Source organism: Convolutriloba macropyga, chromosome 3 (assembly GCF_964194025.1).
Source record: "Convolutriloba macropyga chromosome 3, txConMacr16.3, whole genome shotgun sequence".
Classification (NCBI taxonomy): domain Eukaryota; kingdom Metazoa; phylum Xenacoelomorpha; order Acoela; family Convolutidae; genus Convolutriloba; species Convolutriloba macropyga.
Genome location: NC_134470.1, coordinates 19,983,083 through 19,995,956, shown reverse-complemented (window position 1 = coordinate 19,995,956; position 12,874 = coordinate 19,983,083). Strand labels below are relative to the sequence as shown.

General features: G+C 35.3%; 1 protein-coding gene across 1 annotated transcript; it reads right to left on the bottom strand.

Annotated features, from left to right (window-relative positions):
- Positions 1–3,793: 3,793 nt before the first annotated feature.
- LOC142336929 (uncharacterized) lies at positions 3,794–12,411 on the bottom strand. The gene is made up of 4 exons (XM_075385913.1): positions 12,164–12,411; positions 8,921–9,015; positions 5,949–6,229; positions 3,794–5,406 (listed from the first exon to the last, which is right to left on the bottom strand). Exons 1-4 carry the CDS (start codon positions 12,399–12,401, stop codon positions 3,858–3,860), a joined length of 2,163 nt encoding a protein of 720 aa, XP_075242028.1. The 5' UTR covers positions 12,402–12,411; the 3' UTR covers positions 3,794–3,857.
- Positions 12,412–12,874: the final 463 nt, after the last annotated feature.

The following is a 12,874-nucleotide window of genomic DNA, read 5'->3' as shown; positions in this document are numbered from 1 at the left end:
GTTTTCAAATTGCATGCAAGACGTATACATGTTCTTTGATGCCATTAAGAAAAATAGTTGAATTTGGAACAAAGAAAAACAATAAACTTGGTTTTTTGATGTGAGTTTTCTGAGAGACAAAACAATGTGATGTGAAACAGATACGTCAAAGAAATCTTGGAGCTTTGTCCTTCTTAGCACTTGATCAAAACAAAATTGACAGTGGTTTGTTAATTGTTTCAGGAGTACTTCTTATAAGAGTTTCAACAATGAAATCCAAGTCGAGGTGCCAGATCGACTAAACCTCTAACCAGACCATCTTCGAGCGCACAACTGAGCATCGTGCGCTCAGATTACTTCGTCTGGACAGGAAAATGATCATGGAACTTGTCCGATGACGGGTAACGAGAAAATAGTATTTTTCTTTTTTAATCGTATTTTTTGTCACTGAAAAATTTTGCATGTTTTTAATGTTTAAAAACATTCTCCCCAAGGACTAATGGGGGCTTTTTTATCTGATCAGAGGAAATTTTGAGCGCTCTTTATGCTGGTCGAGGTGATTATATGCGCACTTGAATCCAACCAGAGGCATTTTTGAGCGCAGTTGAGTCTGATCAGAGGCAATTGGAAGTAACTTGAGGATGATTAGAATTGAAATTGAGCGCACACTAGTCTGACCTTGAGTCTGATCAGAAGACAACTCGTGCGGAAGATAGTCTGATCAAGTAAGGTCTTCGACCGCAAGATGGTCTGGTCAGAAGCGGTTTTTGAGCGCAATTCGAGTGCACACAGAGTTTCGAGCGCAAGATAGTCTGTCTGATCAGATGTAACTCCAGTCTGCGTCGGCCTGATCAAAGGTCAATATTGTCTGTGAAGGTTCGATCAGAGACAAACTTGATCTGGATCTCTCTCTAGTAAGAAAGCGAACTAAAATCTTTCAAGAACTCTATACTTGGACCGAATAAATTGAAAACCTCAAAAGCAAAATTAATAGGTTATAGATTGCAGCTGTCCAATACGTTTCTCGTTTTATGAACATTCTTGGTGCGAAACTATTAAAACCCACAATGCCTGTAACAATTTTATTCTCAAAAACCCTGCAAATTGGGAATTTGAGATCAGGTGTTGATGTTCAGATCATTGAACGTCGACTTCGTATGTTTTTGAAAATTTTATTTGAATTCAGCTTTTTCACTTGCTAAATTATTGAAAAAAAAATTGAGCAGTTAGGGCGGAGGATGAGCACTTGTATTTGATAGCACAGAATGTGTGCAACCGTGCGCTACATTCAATTTGATAAAAATTTAACTGACATTAAAACCCTATGTGTTGTCAACAGAGCAACTTCTCAGAACGTTGAAAATCAATAAAAGCAATAAACCGCAAGCAAAAATACCCTAAACAAACACAGAAAGTAACTTGCATAAAGAATCTGCAGCAACCAGTTTACACGCTAGAAAGAGCAAAAAGTGACCGTTTTCTTCATCGAAATGTCAACTGATTTAACTTATATCCAACTTATGAGTTTCTATCAATCAATTAGTCTCAAGACTGAGTAGAAAACTTTTCTAATTAAAAGGTTACCAAATCTCGCGTCTTCATCATAAGAGTAGTCTTCATCATAAGAGTTGTTGAATGTGTCAAGTTTTGTTTTCTTGGTATGAATGTTGTATTAAATAATCTTTCATTCATTTGTCTTACATTTGAACAATATCTATTTTTGATCAATAAACATCAAGCAAAGCAAAAAAATTTCTTTTCAATTTTTACGTGACATTTGAAATTAGACTTTTTTCTTACACCTATACTGACGTTTTGTGCAAAAACAACCGTACGCACGTGGATTGTGTTAATTGATGTTTCGATAAATTAAATACAATTGAAGAAAATATGTTTTATTCTGAACCAACCTTAACCTGAAAACAGATTAACTCTCAAATGACAACTTCTTTCTATTTCCTTTGTTGCCTTTTCCATATAAGAAATCAAATTATTTAACCCTTCTCAGTTCAGAAAGAACCCTTAATTAACTGAAAAACTGTTTTGGAGAAAATTGGAAAAAAATTGTACCTCAAAGAGCAAAACTTTACCTGTTTTTTATTTGAAGTGCAGACAAATAGAGCACGCCAAAAAAGTTTCGGATAAATTGAACGCACTATCACAAAGACTAACGTGCAAACAGCAAAGTCAATTTAAGTCTGATTTCAAGGAGGTGGAAAAAATTTAGTTCTTTCTTCAAGCGGTTGCTCTTGCGGTTCTCAGGTTTTTGCCTGTAAGTTAGTGAACAGAGTTTACTTTTTAGAATGTCCTATTAGAATCAAAGGACAGTGAGGAAATGGAGGAGTTTTTTATATTTTAGTTAAAGCACAATTATACTTGTGAGAACTTCAAAATTTTTACTTTTTCTATTGGTCGAAATAAGTGTTGAAACGGAGGTCAGTGGAGAGTTAGGAGTGTAAGATCACCTGCATCTGGAATAATCAACTGAACAAAGAACAGGAAAAAAAGCAGTTTTCCTTCTTTCTGGTCAAGTTATCTTCTCTGTTGCTCCCATCTCCCCATCTCAAGAGCCCGTTATTCTATTATCTTGGGGAATATCCAATTAAACAGTTTTTAAAATGATCTAGAAGAGGTTGGCTAGAAGTTTAGCTGAAGATAGCAAATGGTTCTTGGAAAAATAATTTTTGACATTTCTCGTTCGCAATTCAAATTGTTTTAATAAGGTTCCGTTGCTCCCCCATCAAATCATGGACTTTACAATATAAAAGCCCTCCTGATTTAAAATTATTTTGTTCGAGAGAACACATAAACCATCAAAATGATAAACGAAACATATAATCTTTGTTTCATTTTTCTCTAAAAAATTTTTATCTATGGTTATTTTTATCACAGTTATCCTTTTTTGGCTGAACAATCAGAAAAAATACCTGTAAGATAGCAATTACTTTTAACAATTAGCTATGATTTCAAATTAATATGAATTCAAATCAAATTTTTGTGTCAGTTATAGTTTTCCATTCCCGTAATCCAAGAGTTTTTTATATTGAAAAATTGTAGATCTACAAAAACGTAAAAATCTAAAATTTGATTTCAGAAGAAGAGAACGAACAAGCCTCAATTGGTTACAAAACTCAATAACAAGTTTTCTAGTAATTTTTTTATTAACATGAGTTAGTGTAACCCTCAATCCTGCTCCCGCCCCCAATACTTTTCCTTTTTTGATCTGTTTTTCCATTTTCAAAATAACGCCCTTTTTCCAACCTTCATTTAAATTTGTAGTTTTGTAATCAAAATCAAAACTCGCCTCTAAGTGCTACAAAAATTGTTTCCTCTTTTTTCTCCGCAATGCATCAGAAAAAATGAGAGTTAGACTGAAAAAATCGGCCTGGTTTATATATTACACCATTTCAAAAGGGAAGAGTTAATTTGGTCTCCGCAAACAGATATCTTGAAATGTAACCCTTTGACAGTTCTCGACATCATGCATTCGCAACTTCTAGGCTGTTGCATATTCGTTTGAAACTATGTTTTCAAATACTTTACAGTTTCAAGAATTGAGAACTGAGATTTGTGCCAATATTTGACTTTAAAAAATAAAGCATTACCTCTAATGCTTTTTTCGTATACAATGTAGAGTCTCATGCTTGTGGCAATTTAATGTTTTCATTTTGTCGCATTTCTAGAGAAATGTTTAACTGAAAAATATATTCAAGCTTAATTTTCTCTCGAAAGAACTAATATAAATTTTCATGGACCTAGTGACATTTCTGATCGGTATAGACATTCGGTATAATAAGAACTTGGGAATAAGAACTGGGAATCAGAACTTTTCTGGATCGAAAATTCTCTATAAAAAAACAAATTTTTGAACAATTTGATTAATGGATCTCGTTCAATTTAGTGTTAACAGCTTCCACAGTTTCTAAGGATGTATTGGCGCATTTCAGCCCAAATTTCACACTCTCAGCTATAGTTCTTTTCCGTTGAAAATAGCTGGCTACAAATCCAGCTACAAATGAGTCCCCTGCACCTGAACAAGACATTGCGTTATCAACAACAGAAGTTTGGAAGTGGAAAAATTTGGAATCATCGAGGTCAATTTTCTGATCCGAATATTTCTCCATATTGTTTACTTCTTCATTCGTGAAATTCCGAGAGCCAACTATTACTCCCAGCTTTCCCATGGAAACAATCGTAATTTTTGTGACATCTAAGAGCCTTCTAGAATGTTCTGAGACCATTTTAAGACAGTTTTCAGAGCTAGCATCATTATCAAACACACACGCTTCTTTTTTCAGACTCTCCATTAAGAATTCAGTTTTGCCTCCTTCTAAAGATTTGTTTAACGTGAACATTTCCTTCAAATTCGGGGTCACCAAAGTACAAACTTTTGGAAATTCGCCCAAAATTTGGGCAAACTTTATACAGCCAACATAATCAGTTGGTTCAAAAAGTAAACATTTTTCATGACGTTGACAAAGTTCAAATATTCTTCTAGAAGTTTCTACAGCAATGTTTCCGTCATGAATGACTACAGAACTTTCAGTTATCAACTCTTCTTTGTCTTTGATGACTTCAGGTGAGATTTCGTTATGAATTTTACTTTGTGCAAACCCGTACAAAAGCTCCGAAGTTTTCGGATGTAAAACTAACGAGTAAATAGAAGTCGGATGCTGATTACTTGTGATCAAATTTTCCTTATTTAATGAGAAATTGTTCGCGACTAAATTTCCCAAAGAGTCATTGCCAACAGCTGACAGAAAGTTGGGTTCCGCTTTTAGGTAATGGAGGGCTTGTGCAATGTTGCGACCGACACCGCCGATTGAGAGGGAAATTTCACTTGGAACCGAAGCTGGTGTCGGCTCGGATTTGGGCTTAATTGTTATGTCAACGTTAATTCCCCCAATCACTAGCGGGAGCTGTTCTACCTGAACCGAGTGCCCAATATCGGGCTTATCACGGCTGTTGTTTTCAAACTTTCTTTTTAACCTTGCCTTATAACGCGAATATTCGACTGCTAGCTTGCATGCCAATTTGACGTTGCCTTCTACCAATGCCAAATTTGCCGCCAGACTTTTGCCACCGGAAAGTTTTCGGATCTGATCGAGTACAAATGGCGTGAATTCATTTCCAGAAATTCTTAGTTCATTTGCTAATTTAATCGCCTTTTGAATTTCCATCTCCACCAATTCCCCGTCAACTGAAATCTCATCAGATAAAGGGTTTGCAATTACAAGTCCGCTGTTCAACCCGCTTTTTCTGGTGAAGTGCAGAATTCTAGAAAGTTCTTCTACTGAATGAGCAACATTCGGCGATAGGATCTGCTTTGAGTTTGAAAAGAAGGTGGGAAAGTGTGTTGTTTTATATGACACGACAGACACTCCTTTGGTCTCCAAGTACTCCAAAGTCTTGGCAACATCCAGAATACTGAAAGCAAAAAGAGTTTATGGAATCAGTGCTTGGATCTTTCCGGTTTTGACCGGCAGAAATCCCACTGCCATTATCGAAATGGTAGCAAAATATCTGTTTTCGAAACTCCCTGAATAAGGGGGGGAGGGGGATTTTTGCGTTTTGCGCGTTGTTATCTTATAACTTATAAAACAAAAAGACCTTATAAGGCTTGTTTCTTCCGTTTGAAATTTGCAAATCAGGTTGTTTATCATGAAATGCTTAAATTGTGCTCAAAGCACTACCCTTCCAGTGCAAGTCTAGACAATGGTATGGAACTTGGGATCTTTTCCGTTACATACTACATGCAATACCCAAGCAGCACGTGCCTTATTTGTATATAATGATTTACTATGTAATGACACCTGCTCTGTAACGGGGGGGGGGTTGCATGACCTCTTTGGGGTAGGGGGAGTGGGGTTGCAGGAAAGGTAAACATAAAGAGCTTGCTTGAACAGATGTCACTTTGGTCTGGGACAGTGTGATCATAAGTCATCAACTTGGCTAGTCAACATGGTTACCTTTTGACACCGGAACAGACAACCGAAACAGGTGTAATCGCAAGTTCTTCTAAATCAGCACTCACATCCCACGTCTCACTCACGCCCCTGTGCACACCACCCAGTCCACCTGTGGCGAAAATGGGAATTGATGCAAATCGACAGCCAATCAGAGTGGAGGAAACTGTAGTGCCTCCTGATTGGTTGTTGGCGAATGCGATTGGTAGGTCCCGTCGTGATATCTTTTTGAGCTTGTTTTCTCCACTGCAGAGGTAAGAGATTTCTTCGCTAGACAATCCAACCTGTCATTAATTTATGTGTGTATTGTAGGACGTAATTATTATAAAATTGTGGAGGCGATTGTCATAGGGCAAAACGTTCAAAGTTTCAGAACGACTGAATAAAGGGAACAAAATGTTTATTTTCAGTATCCAACACCTCGCCCCCCCCCCCCCCCCTGTTAACGATGGTACAAACCTCCTGAATGTTAATCATACGAGGAAGTACATGGTTCAGTAATCATACTAGGTGATATATGATTTCTTTGGTTCCATACAAAAGGTCTACTAGTAAAAACGTGATGATTTGTTTGGTCTTATGCATGCTCCTTGCATGACAACTACGAATTGTCAACCCAGGCAATCAACTCTAACAATGAACTTATCCAAAAAACCAAGCTTTATGTAGTTTTTCAATTGTAGATCAAATAATGAAAACGGAATCAAAACTTTATTATTTTGCTTTCAGTTTGCAATTTAAGTTTGAAGCCCACTTATTAAACTATGATCTTCTTTGTATTCCGCAATAATACTGAATTCCAATTTCGACACTACGAGCGTCTGCATTTTAGAGTAAGATTACTCACTTTATTGTATGTGTGAAATATTTCAATTGATAAGGCGGTGCCCTATTTGTAAATATCAGTCTGTTTTCTAAGCTTAAACTAGATGTTGAAAAATGAAAACTCTTTTGCACTGAATAAAAACTTTTTGCAGAATTGCATTCCGAAAAGTTGCCGAAATTAGATTTTATGTGATTTGGGAGCGCATGATGCGTTTTCAATGACTGGAAGCATTAATCACTTTTAAAAGGAGCCGACTTCGAGTTTAACGAATTGGCTCAAAATGTTGCGAAATTTCAAAAAGTAGCACCAAAAATAAAATTGACTAACAAGGGAAGCTTAATCCACAAAACATCAGAACATGAAAGTTTAATTGAGTGATTATTCTGCAATTAAGGATCAAAATTTGTTTGGAAAAAATGAGGGGCTTTTCTGCGATTAATGAGGAAGATCTTTTGTTGTTCTTACTTTTCTAATTTGGGAAACTCATTAAGCACGCATTAAATTGTGGGAAATTAAAGTTTTCAGCTGAAATCTAAATTTGAAAGTGATGATGTAAATGTGGAAAACACTGCTATTAGTAGTACTTAAACATGTGTACTAGAATGCAAAATCTAGTATTTCATTCCCTCTTTGCGAAGCAAAGTTTCCAAAAAGGTTGGTGGGCTTATCTTCACCCTCCTGTTTCGTTCACTTCAAAAAGAATTAAAATTTTGGGAGATGGCCTTACTGCCAAACGTAAATACTAACAGTTCTTTGCAAGTAATTTTTTGTCTTAGGCTAATTAATGGCCGTTTGGAAGTCCTTGCACGCAGTTTAATCATTTTCTACATTGAGAATCAAGAGACGAGAGATATTATCAGCCACATTCTTTGCAACTAATTGTTTCTTGGTATCGTTACTCGCCTGTAATAGATTTTTTTAACTTATATATTTAATCATTAAGGATATTTCTTTATTTCCTGATGATACTTGCTTTTTGTTTTGTTTTTGAGAGCAAAGATTCATTAATGATGTACCAGTTCTTGGTTCTTTCATTGAGGAATAAATTTGCAGTGATTTTATTTAATTGAAGCTTTGTTACTCACATTTTTATTGTAGTTTCAAAATTTTGATCAATAGCAAAACTGTGATTCATCATTATAAGGATTTAAACTTCGAAGACCCAAACGAGAAGGCTTGGCAAAGAGTGATTGAATCCGACTCAACCATTACACAAAGATCAAAACAAATGAACTTTTCGAATTTAAAATTTTCCGTAGTACGGCGTTGTAAACGGTCCGTAACCGTTTAGCCCCCCAATCCTTCCCCTTGTTATTTAGTTCAAATTTATTGAGTTCATATTCATAATCGCTGTAAAAGTCATATCTCTAACTTTGATATTTCATGACTTTCAATGCCAAACCTTTTCATTCATTATCATACATGAGTTTCATCGTGCCACACTTAACTTTGATCGTAAATGCGGGTATAAACCACACCTTTGTAAGCTATTATTTAACAAGCATACAAGCTTATAGAAGAATACACAGCAAAATAAACTCTTGAAAATCAGTCGTTGTCTCTGAAAGCGGATCAGACTAAAGAAAAGCTAACAGGCGTATATAGGAGGATGTGATTCACCATAAGAAACATTGACGAGAACCACTTTCGTTTAGTTTAGTTTTTAACATTGGAGAAAATCAGAGGAAATAAGAACTCACAGAATCATGAAAGCAACGAGTAGTGCTGGAGAAATTAAATGAACTCCTGCTACTTCCATTGATCTAAATCCGATGAAGAGTTGATCCTGGGAAAAATTTTTGCGTATTCTTTAAAAAATTACCCATTTCAACGCATATATAAATATCGATTTCGATTAATGTTATCCGATCTACTGTCCCAGCTCCAAAAGTAATATCCAAAACACAAAAATAGTAAAAATTGAGCAAAAAGTGATGAGCTTAGGCTGTCTTGGCAACACTCTTTGAATATCACTCGGCACCGTTCATTCGATTTACGAGCGTTTTTGCCTTATTTCCGACTTTGCGATGTTACTGGGGGATGTTTCAGACTATTGTAATCATTGATAACTAATTGACTATTGATAATTACACTGGTAATTTGATTGCAATGATTGTGGGTTCTGATATTTTGTCAAGACAGGCATTACCTTCAAATGTCCATCAATGACACCGACAGTGGCGGGGGTGACTCCCTTCCTCTTGCAAATCTCTTCCAATCTAGTTGCAGTTTCATAGTTCACTCCTTAGAAAGCATAACGGACAGGTGAGTTGCGAGGTCATGCCTCAATGAGTCAGAGTTAAAAAGGACATTGTTCATAGCGTTTGCATTCAACGTTTTCCCAGCGCATAGGATTAGGACTTAGGTTGTTAATATCATCAAAGAATATTCATCTGAAACAAAAATATCAAAAAAGAGTATCAATGTTTAGATATTCTCCTTAAAAGAAATTTCGTCATCTTGCGAGCATGAAAATACAAAAAAACAATGCATCGTATGCAAAACGTGGGAGTGAAATTTTCACATCTGCATATATGCATAATCATAGAAATAACAAAAAAGCAGAGGGAAGTTGTTTCAAATAAACATTAATTAAGGCTTGAAATCTCTTTTTAGATCATATTTAGAGTTACTTGTTTTTTTGTAGAAATTTTTTTATCTTTTTATTAAAATTTTTTTAAACTGTTTATGCTCACTGTTTTCTTAGAGAAGATTGTGATTTTAAGCAAGTTTCATTGCTCACCAACATCTTTTGAACCATAAATTGACCAGTAATTTTCTTGTGTAGTTTCAAAATTTCACTGTTCATAAATGTTTTTCAACCAGAACTGCACTCAAAAATATCAAATCGAATAATTTTAGTTTTCATCAGCTTCATTTGTTATTTTTTGAAGACAAGACTATTGATTTGTTTTCATTTCCCGTAAATATAGCTTGTTTCAAAATTAAGCGTCTTGCACTGACTTTGGTTTGTATAGTTTCGTAAGATTTTAAACTTTGATTAGTCAGCCCTTCACGAGAAAACAATATTGCCGAGATATGACATTTCCGTGAAGTTTAGTTAAGCGATTTGTCTTTTGCTTAACAATATAATTCTCGTACATCTCTCTTGGCTGTTGACAAGTGATGACGTTCAAACAGTTTAAATAAAATAAAATGCTATAGTTAAAAAAACAAGCTGATTAATAGGCATCAGTCAACTTGTACTATTGTTACAATACAAAATAGCTTTTTTAACCCTGTAAAATACAAATAGCGACAAGCTTGGACAACTTACTAAATAAGTTACTATCAATTCAACTAGTTGGATTTAGCCCCTAGTTATTAACTGACTGATGAACTACGGTCAAAAAACAGCAAAAACACGGAAGTTCTGATTGAAAAAACCAGGCAAGCTTTTTCCAGATAACTTTATTTGAATGATAGCTGGTTTTCAGAGCCTCGGTGCTCACTGGCTCCGGCAAAAGAGTTCGCTGCGGTGACGCTTTATAAAGGTTAACTGAGCTTCTTGATAATAGTATCTTTAAATTTTGTCAAGCAACCCGTTATTGAACCTATTATACTGAGCCGAAACAACACAAAACTTTACTACCACCCAAGGGAGGATTTCAGCTTTCTCTAATTTTTTTGATTAAATGGTTAATTGTCAAGAACACTGACACCCTAAAAATGTTGCGCGTTGAATGCCAAACCATAATTTGTAAATTTCAGTCAAGATGGCCGAAAATCTTGGGCAAAATATTATTTAATCCATCGAAAAGTATTTTGGTGGTTTTAAATTACATAAGACGGTTTAGGGAACAGGTTTCTTCCTGCTTATTCAACCATGGGCTCAGGGATTACATACGCACTATTATAAGTGGCATTCATAAAAACTCAACATGAGCCCTTTCGGAGTTTACCCCAAAAGTTATTCTTCTTTACCCCTAATTGTGATGATAGATAAATCACGGGTTGGGCTAGTACTACCAAATTTGTAAACAACAAGTGGCATAAGGAATCCTTGAGCTGAGCACAATCCCCCTTTGATTCCGGCAATTTGGTTTCCTAAAATAGGGGGTGGGCAATTATGGAGTCCCAAAATACAAAAATTTTAAGATTTTATCAAAATCGGGGTTCATGCAAAACTCTAATTTCTTTCAGTTAGAATGAATTTTAGTGAGAACCAACATACACTGCATTACAGGAAGCTATCGGCGAATTGCAGCTAGCTACCATTTGATACCGAATGCAGTTTCATTTGAAACACTCAAAAATGCATCGGATCCGGTTATTCGTTAGAATTGGATCATCGTCTTCACTGGCTTGGCAATTACTTTTCTTTGCTCTTGTTAAACATCACTGGAGCTAAAATTCCTTTTTCAAATCTTATGAGAATCAGAAGGATGTGGTTTGATCCCTTTACAACAACTTTCATCATATAAGTCCTTCCGTGTTAACAGCTCAATGATGATTTTTGATTTTAAAAAACATATGATAATTGTGTATGTCAGGGTACTATCAAAAATCAGCCAGTGCATTCCAACTTGGTTCATCTTTTGTAGAACATTTGGGAACTTCTAAGACCTGCGGAGCCCTTTAAACTAAATAATTTTGCTCTCCATTTCTTTTTACACGCATTACCGAGGTTAATCAACTTCCCTGCTTGTTTCACTGTTTTTAATTTCATTTGCTTTTGAGGGTTGCCAGACGTTTGGAGCTATTAGGTTGCTTAATTCTATATTCGCCTAAAAAAGCTCTTTTCTAATCTATCAACCCCTCTGGTTTGAGCTAATTAGAATATTACAAGCTTTATAACAAGTGTGTCTAGCCAATAAAACTAAAATAGATCGTTGCATATGTTTCAATTTATCATTTATGAAGGAAATTGTTCTCTGGTGGAGTATAGACAGTTTTGATGTCGAAAAGATTAAGCATATATCAAAAGTGTTTAACTTTTAATAATTAGAAGTCTTTTCTTGAAGCTTCTTTAAATCTTCAAACTTAGTTTTTAGGCTATGTTACAACAGAACGAAAATCTACCTTAATATTTTTACTGAATGGATCTTTTATCAGGATGAAATTGATTAAGTAATACAAGGAACAGAAACAAGCGCAAGCATTACTATATTTTTTAATATTTTCCTTTTTAAAAATTTATTACAGAACGGAGACAACACGCTCCACTACGTTCCATATGTTTAAAGTATTGTTGAAGTTTAGTTTTGAGAAGGTGCTAAATTAAGACGTTCAATGCGGTTCCATTTCCAGTAATACACTAGTGTGCTAAAAGTTTGTGAGCTACACTAGTGTTTGAATTCTTCAAAAAAGAAATCAGGAAACTTGTTATTAAGTTCGAAAATTATGAGTTGTGATATAAATTTTCTATCGAAATACAAAACATTATTATTACCTTGTGGCAAACCATGCGTTAGAATGGTACTTTCCAGGGCAACAACCGGCTTCCCTCTCTCCACGCAGTCCAAAACAGCCGGAGAAATCTTCACAAAATCAGAAGAGATAAATCGTTTTATGCAAAATGCATTTCGAGGCCTCAAGTTGAGAGCTATTCTTCGATTCCACGATGAATGCAGCACATATTTTGATACGTTAAGTGATGTCATACTTGTATCGCCTGATCGTATTGTCATTCAATATGAACTGAATTATAGAACAAATGGCCTATTTCAAACGAGGTTTAATCAGCACTCTCTGGTACTCTCTGTTTGGTATGACTAACTATGAACATATTGCCTTATATTTGTGTTGAACCCTCGCATGCTGAACGATTAATCTCATGTGGTACACGGCAAGTTGCACCACAATTGAGTGAAACTAGATCTGTATTTGAATTTAAAAAACATAGGGTGGAAAAGTTGTAGGCGTCTTATCAGTGCAAGAAAATAATCAATTTCCTACGCTGAAATTGTTTACTCGAGAGCAGTGATAATGGTCTAAAAGATTTGGAAAAATTAACATTTGAATTTTAATTCATTGTCTGAAAACTAAGAATTGAAGCTGTAATAAAAATTTTGCTATATTGAGAATATTCTTTCTTCATGATTATACGTTGAATATATATCGAAACAAGGAGGCTCGTTAATGTGCATTCGCACATGATGTT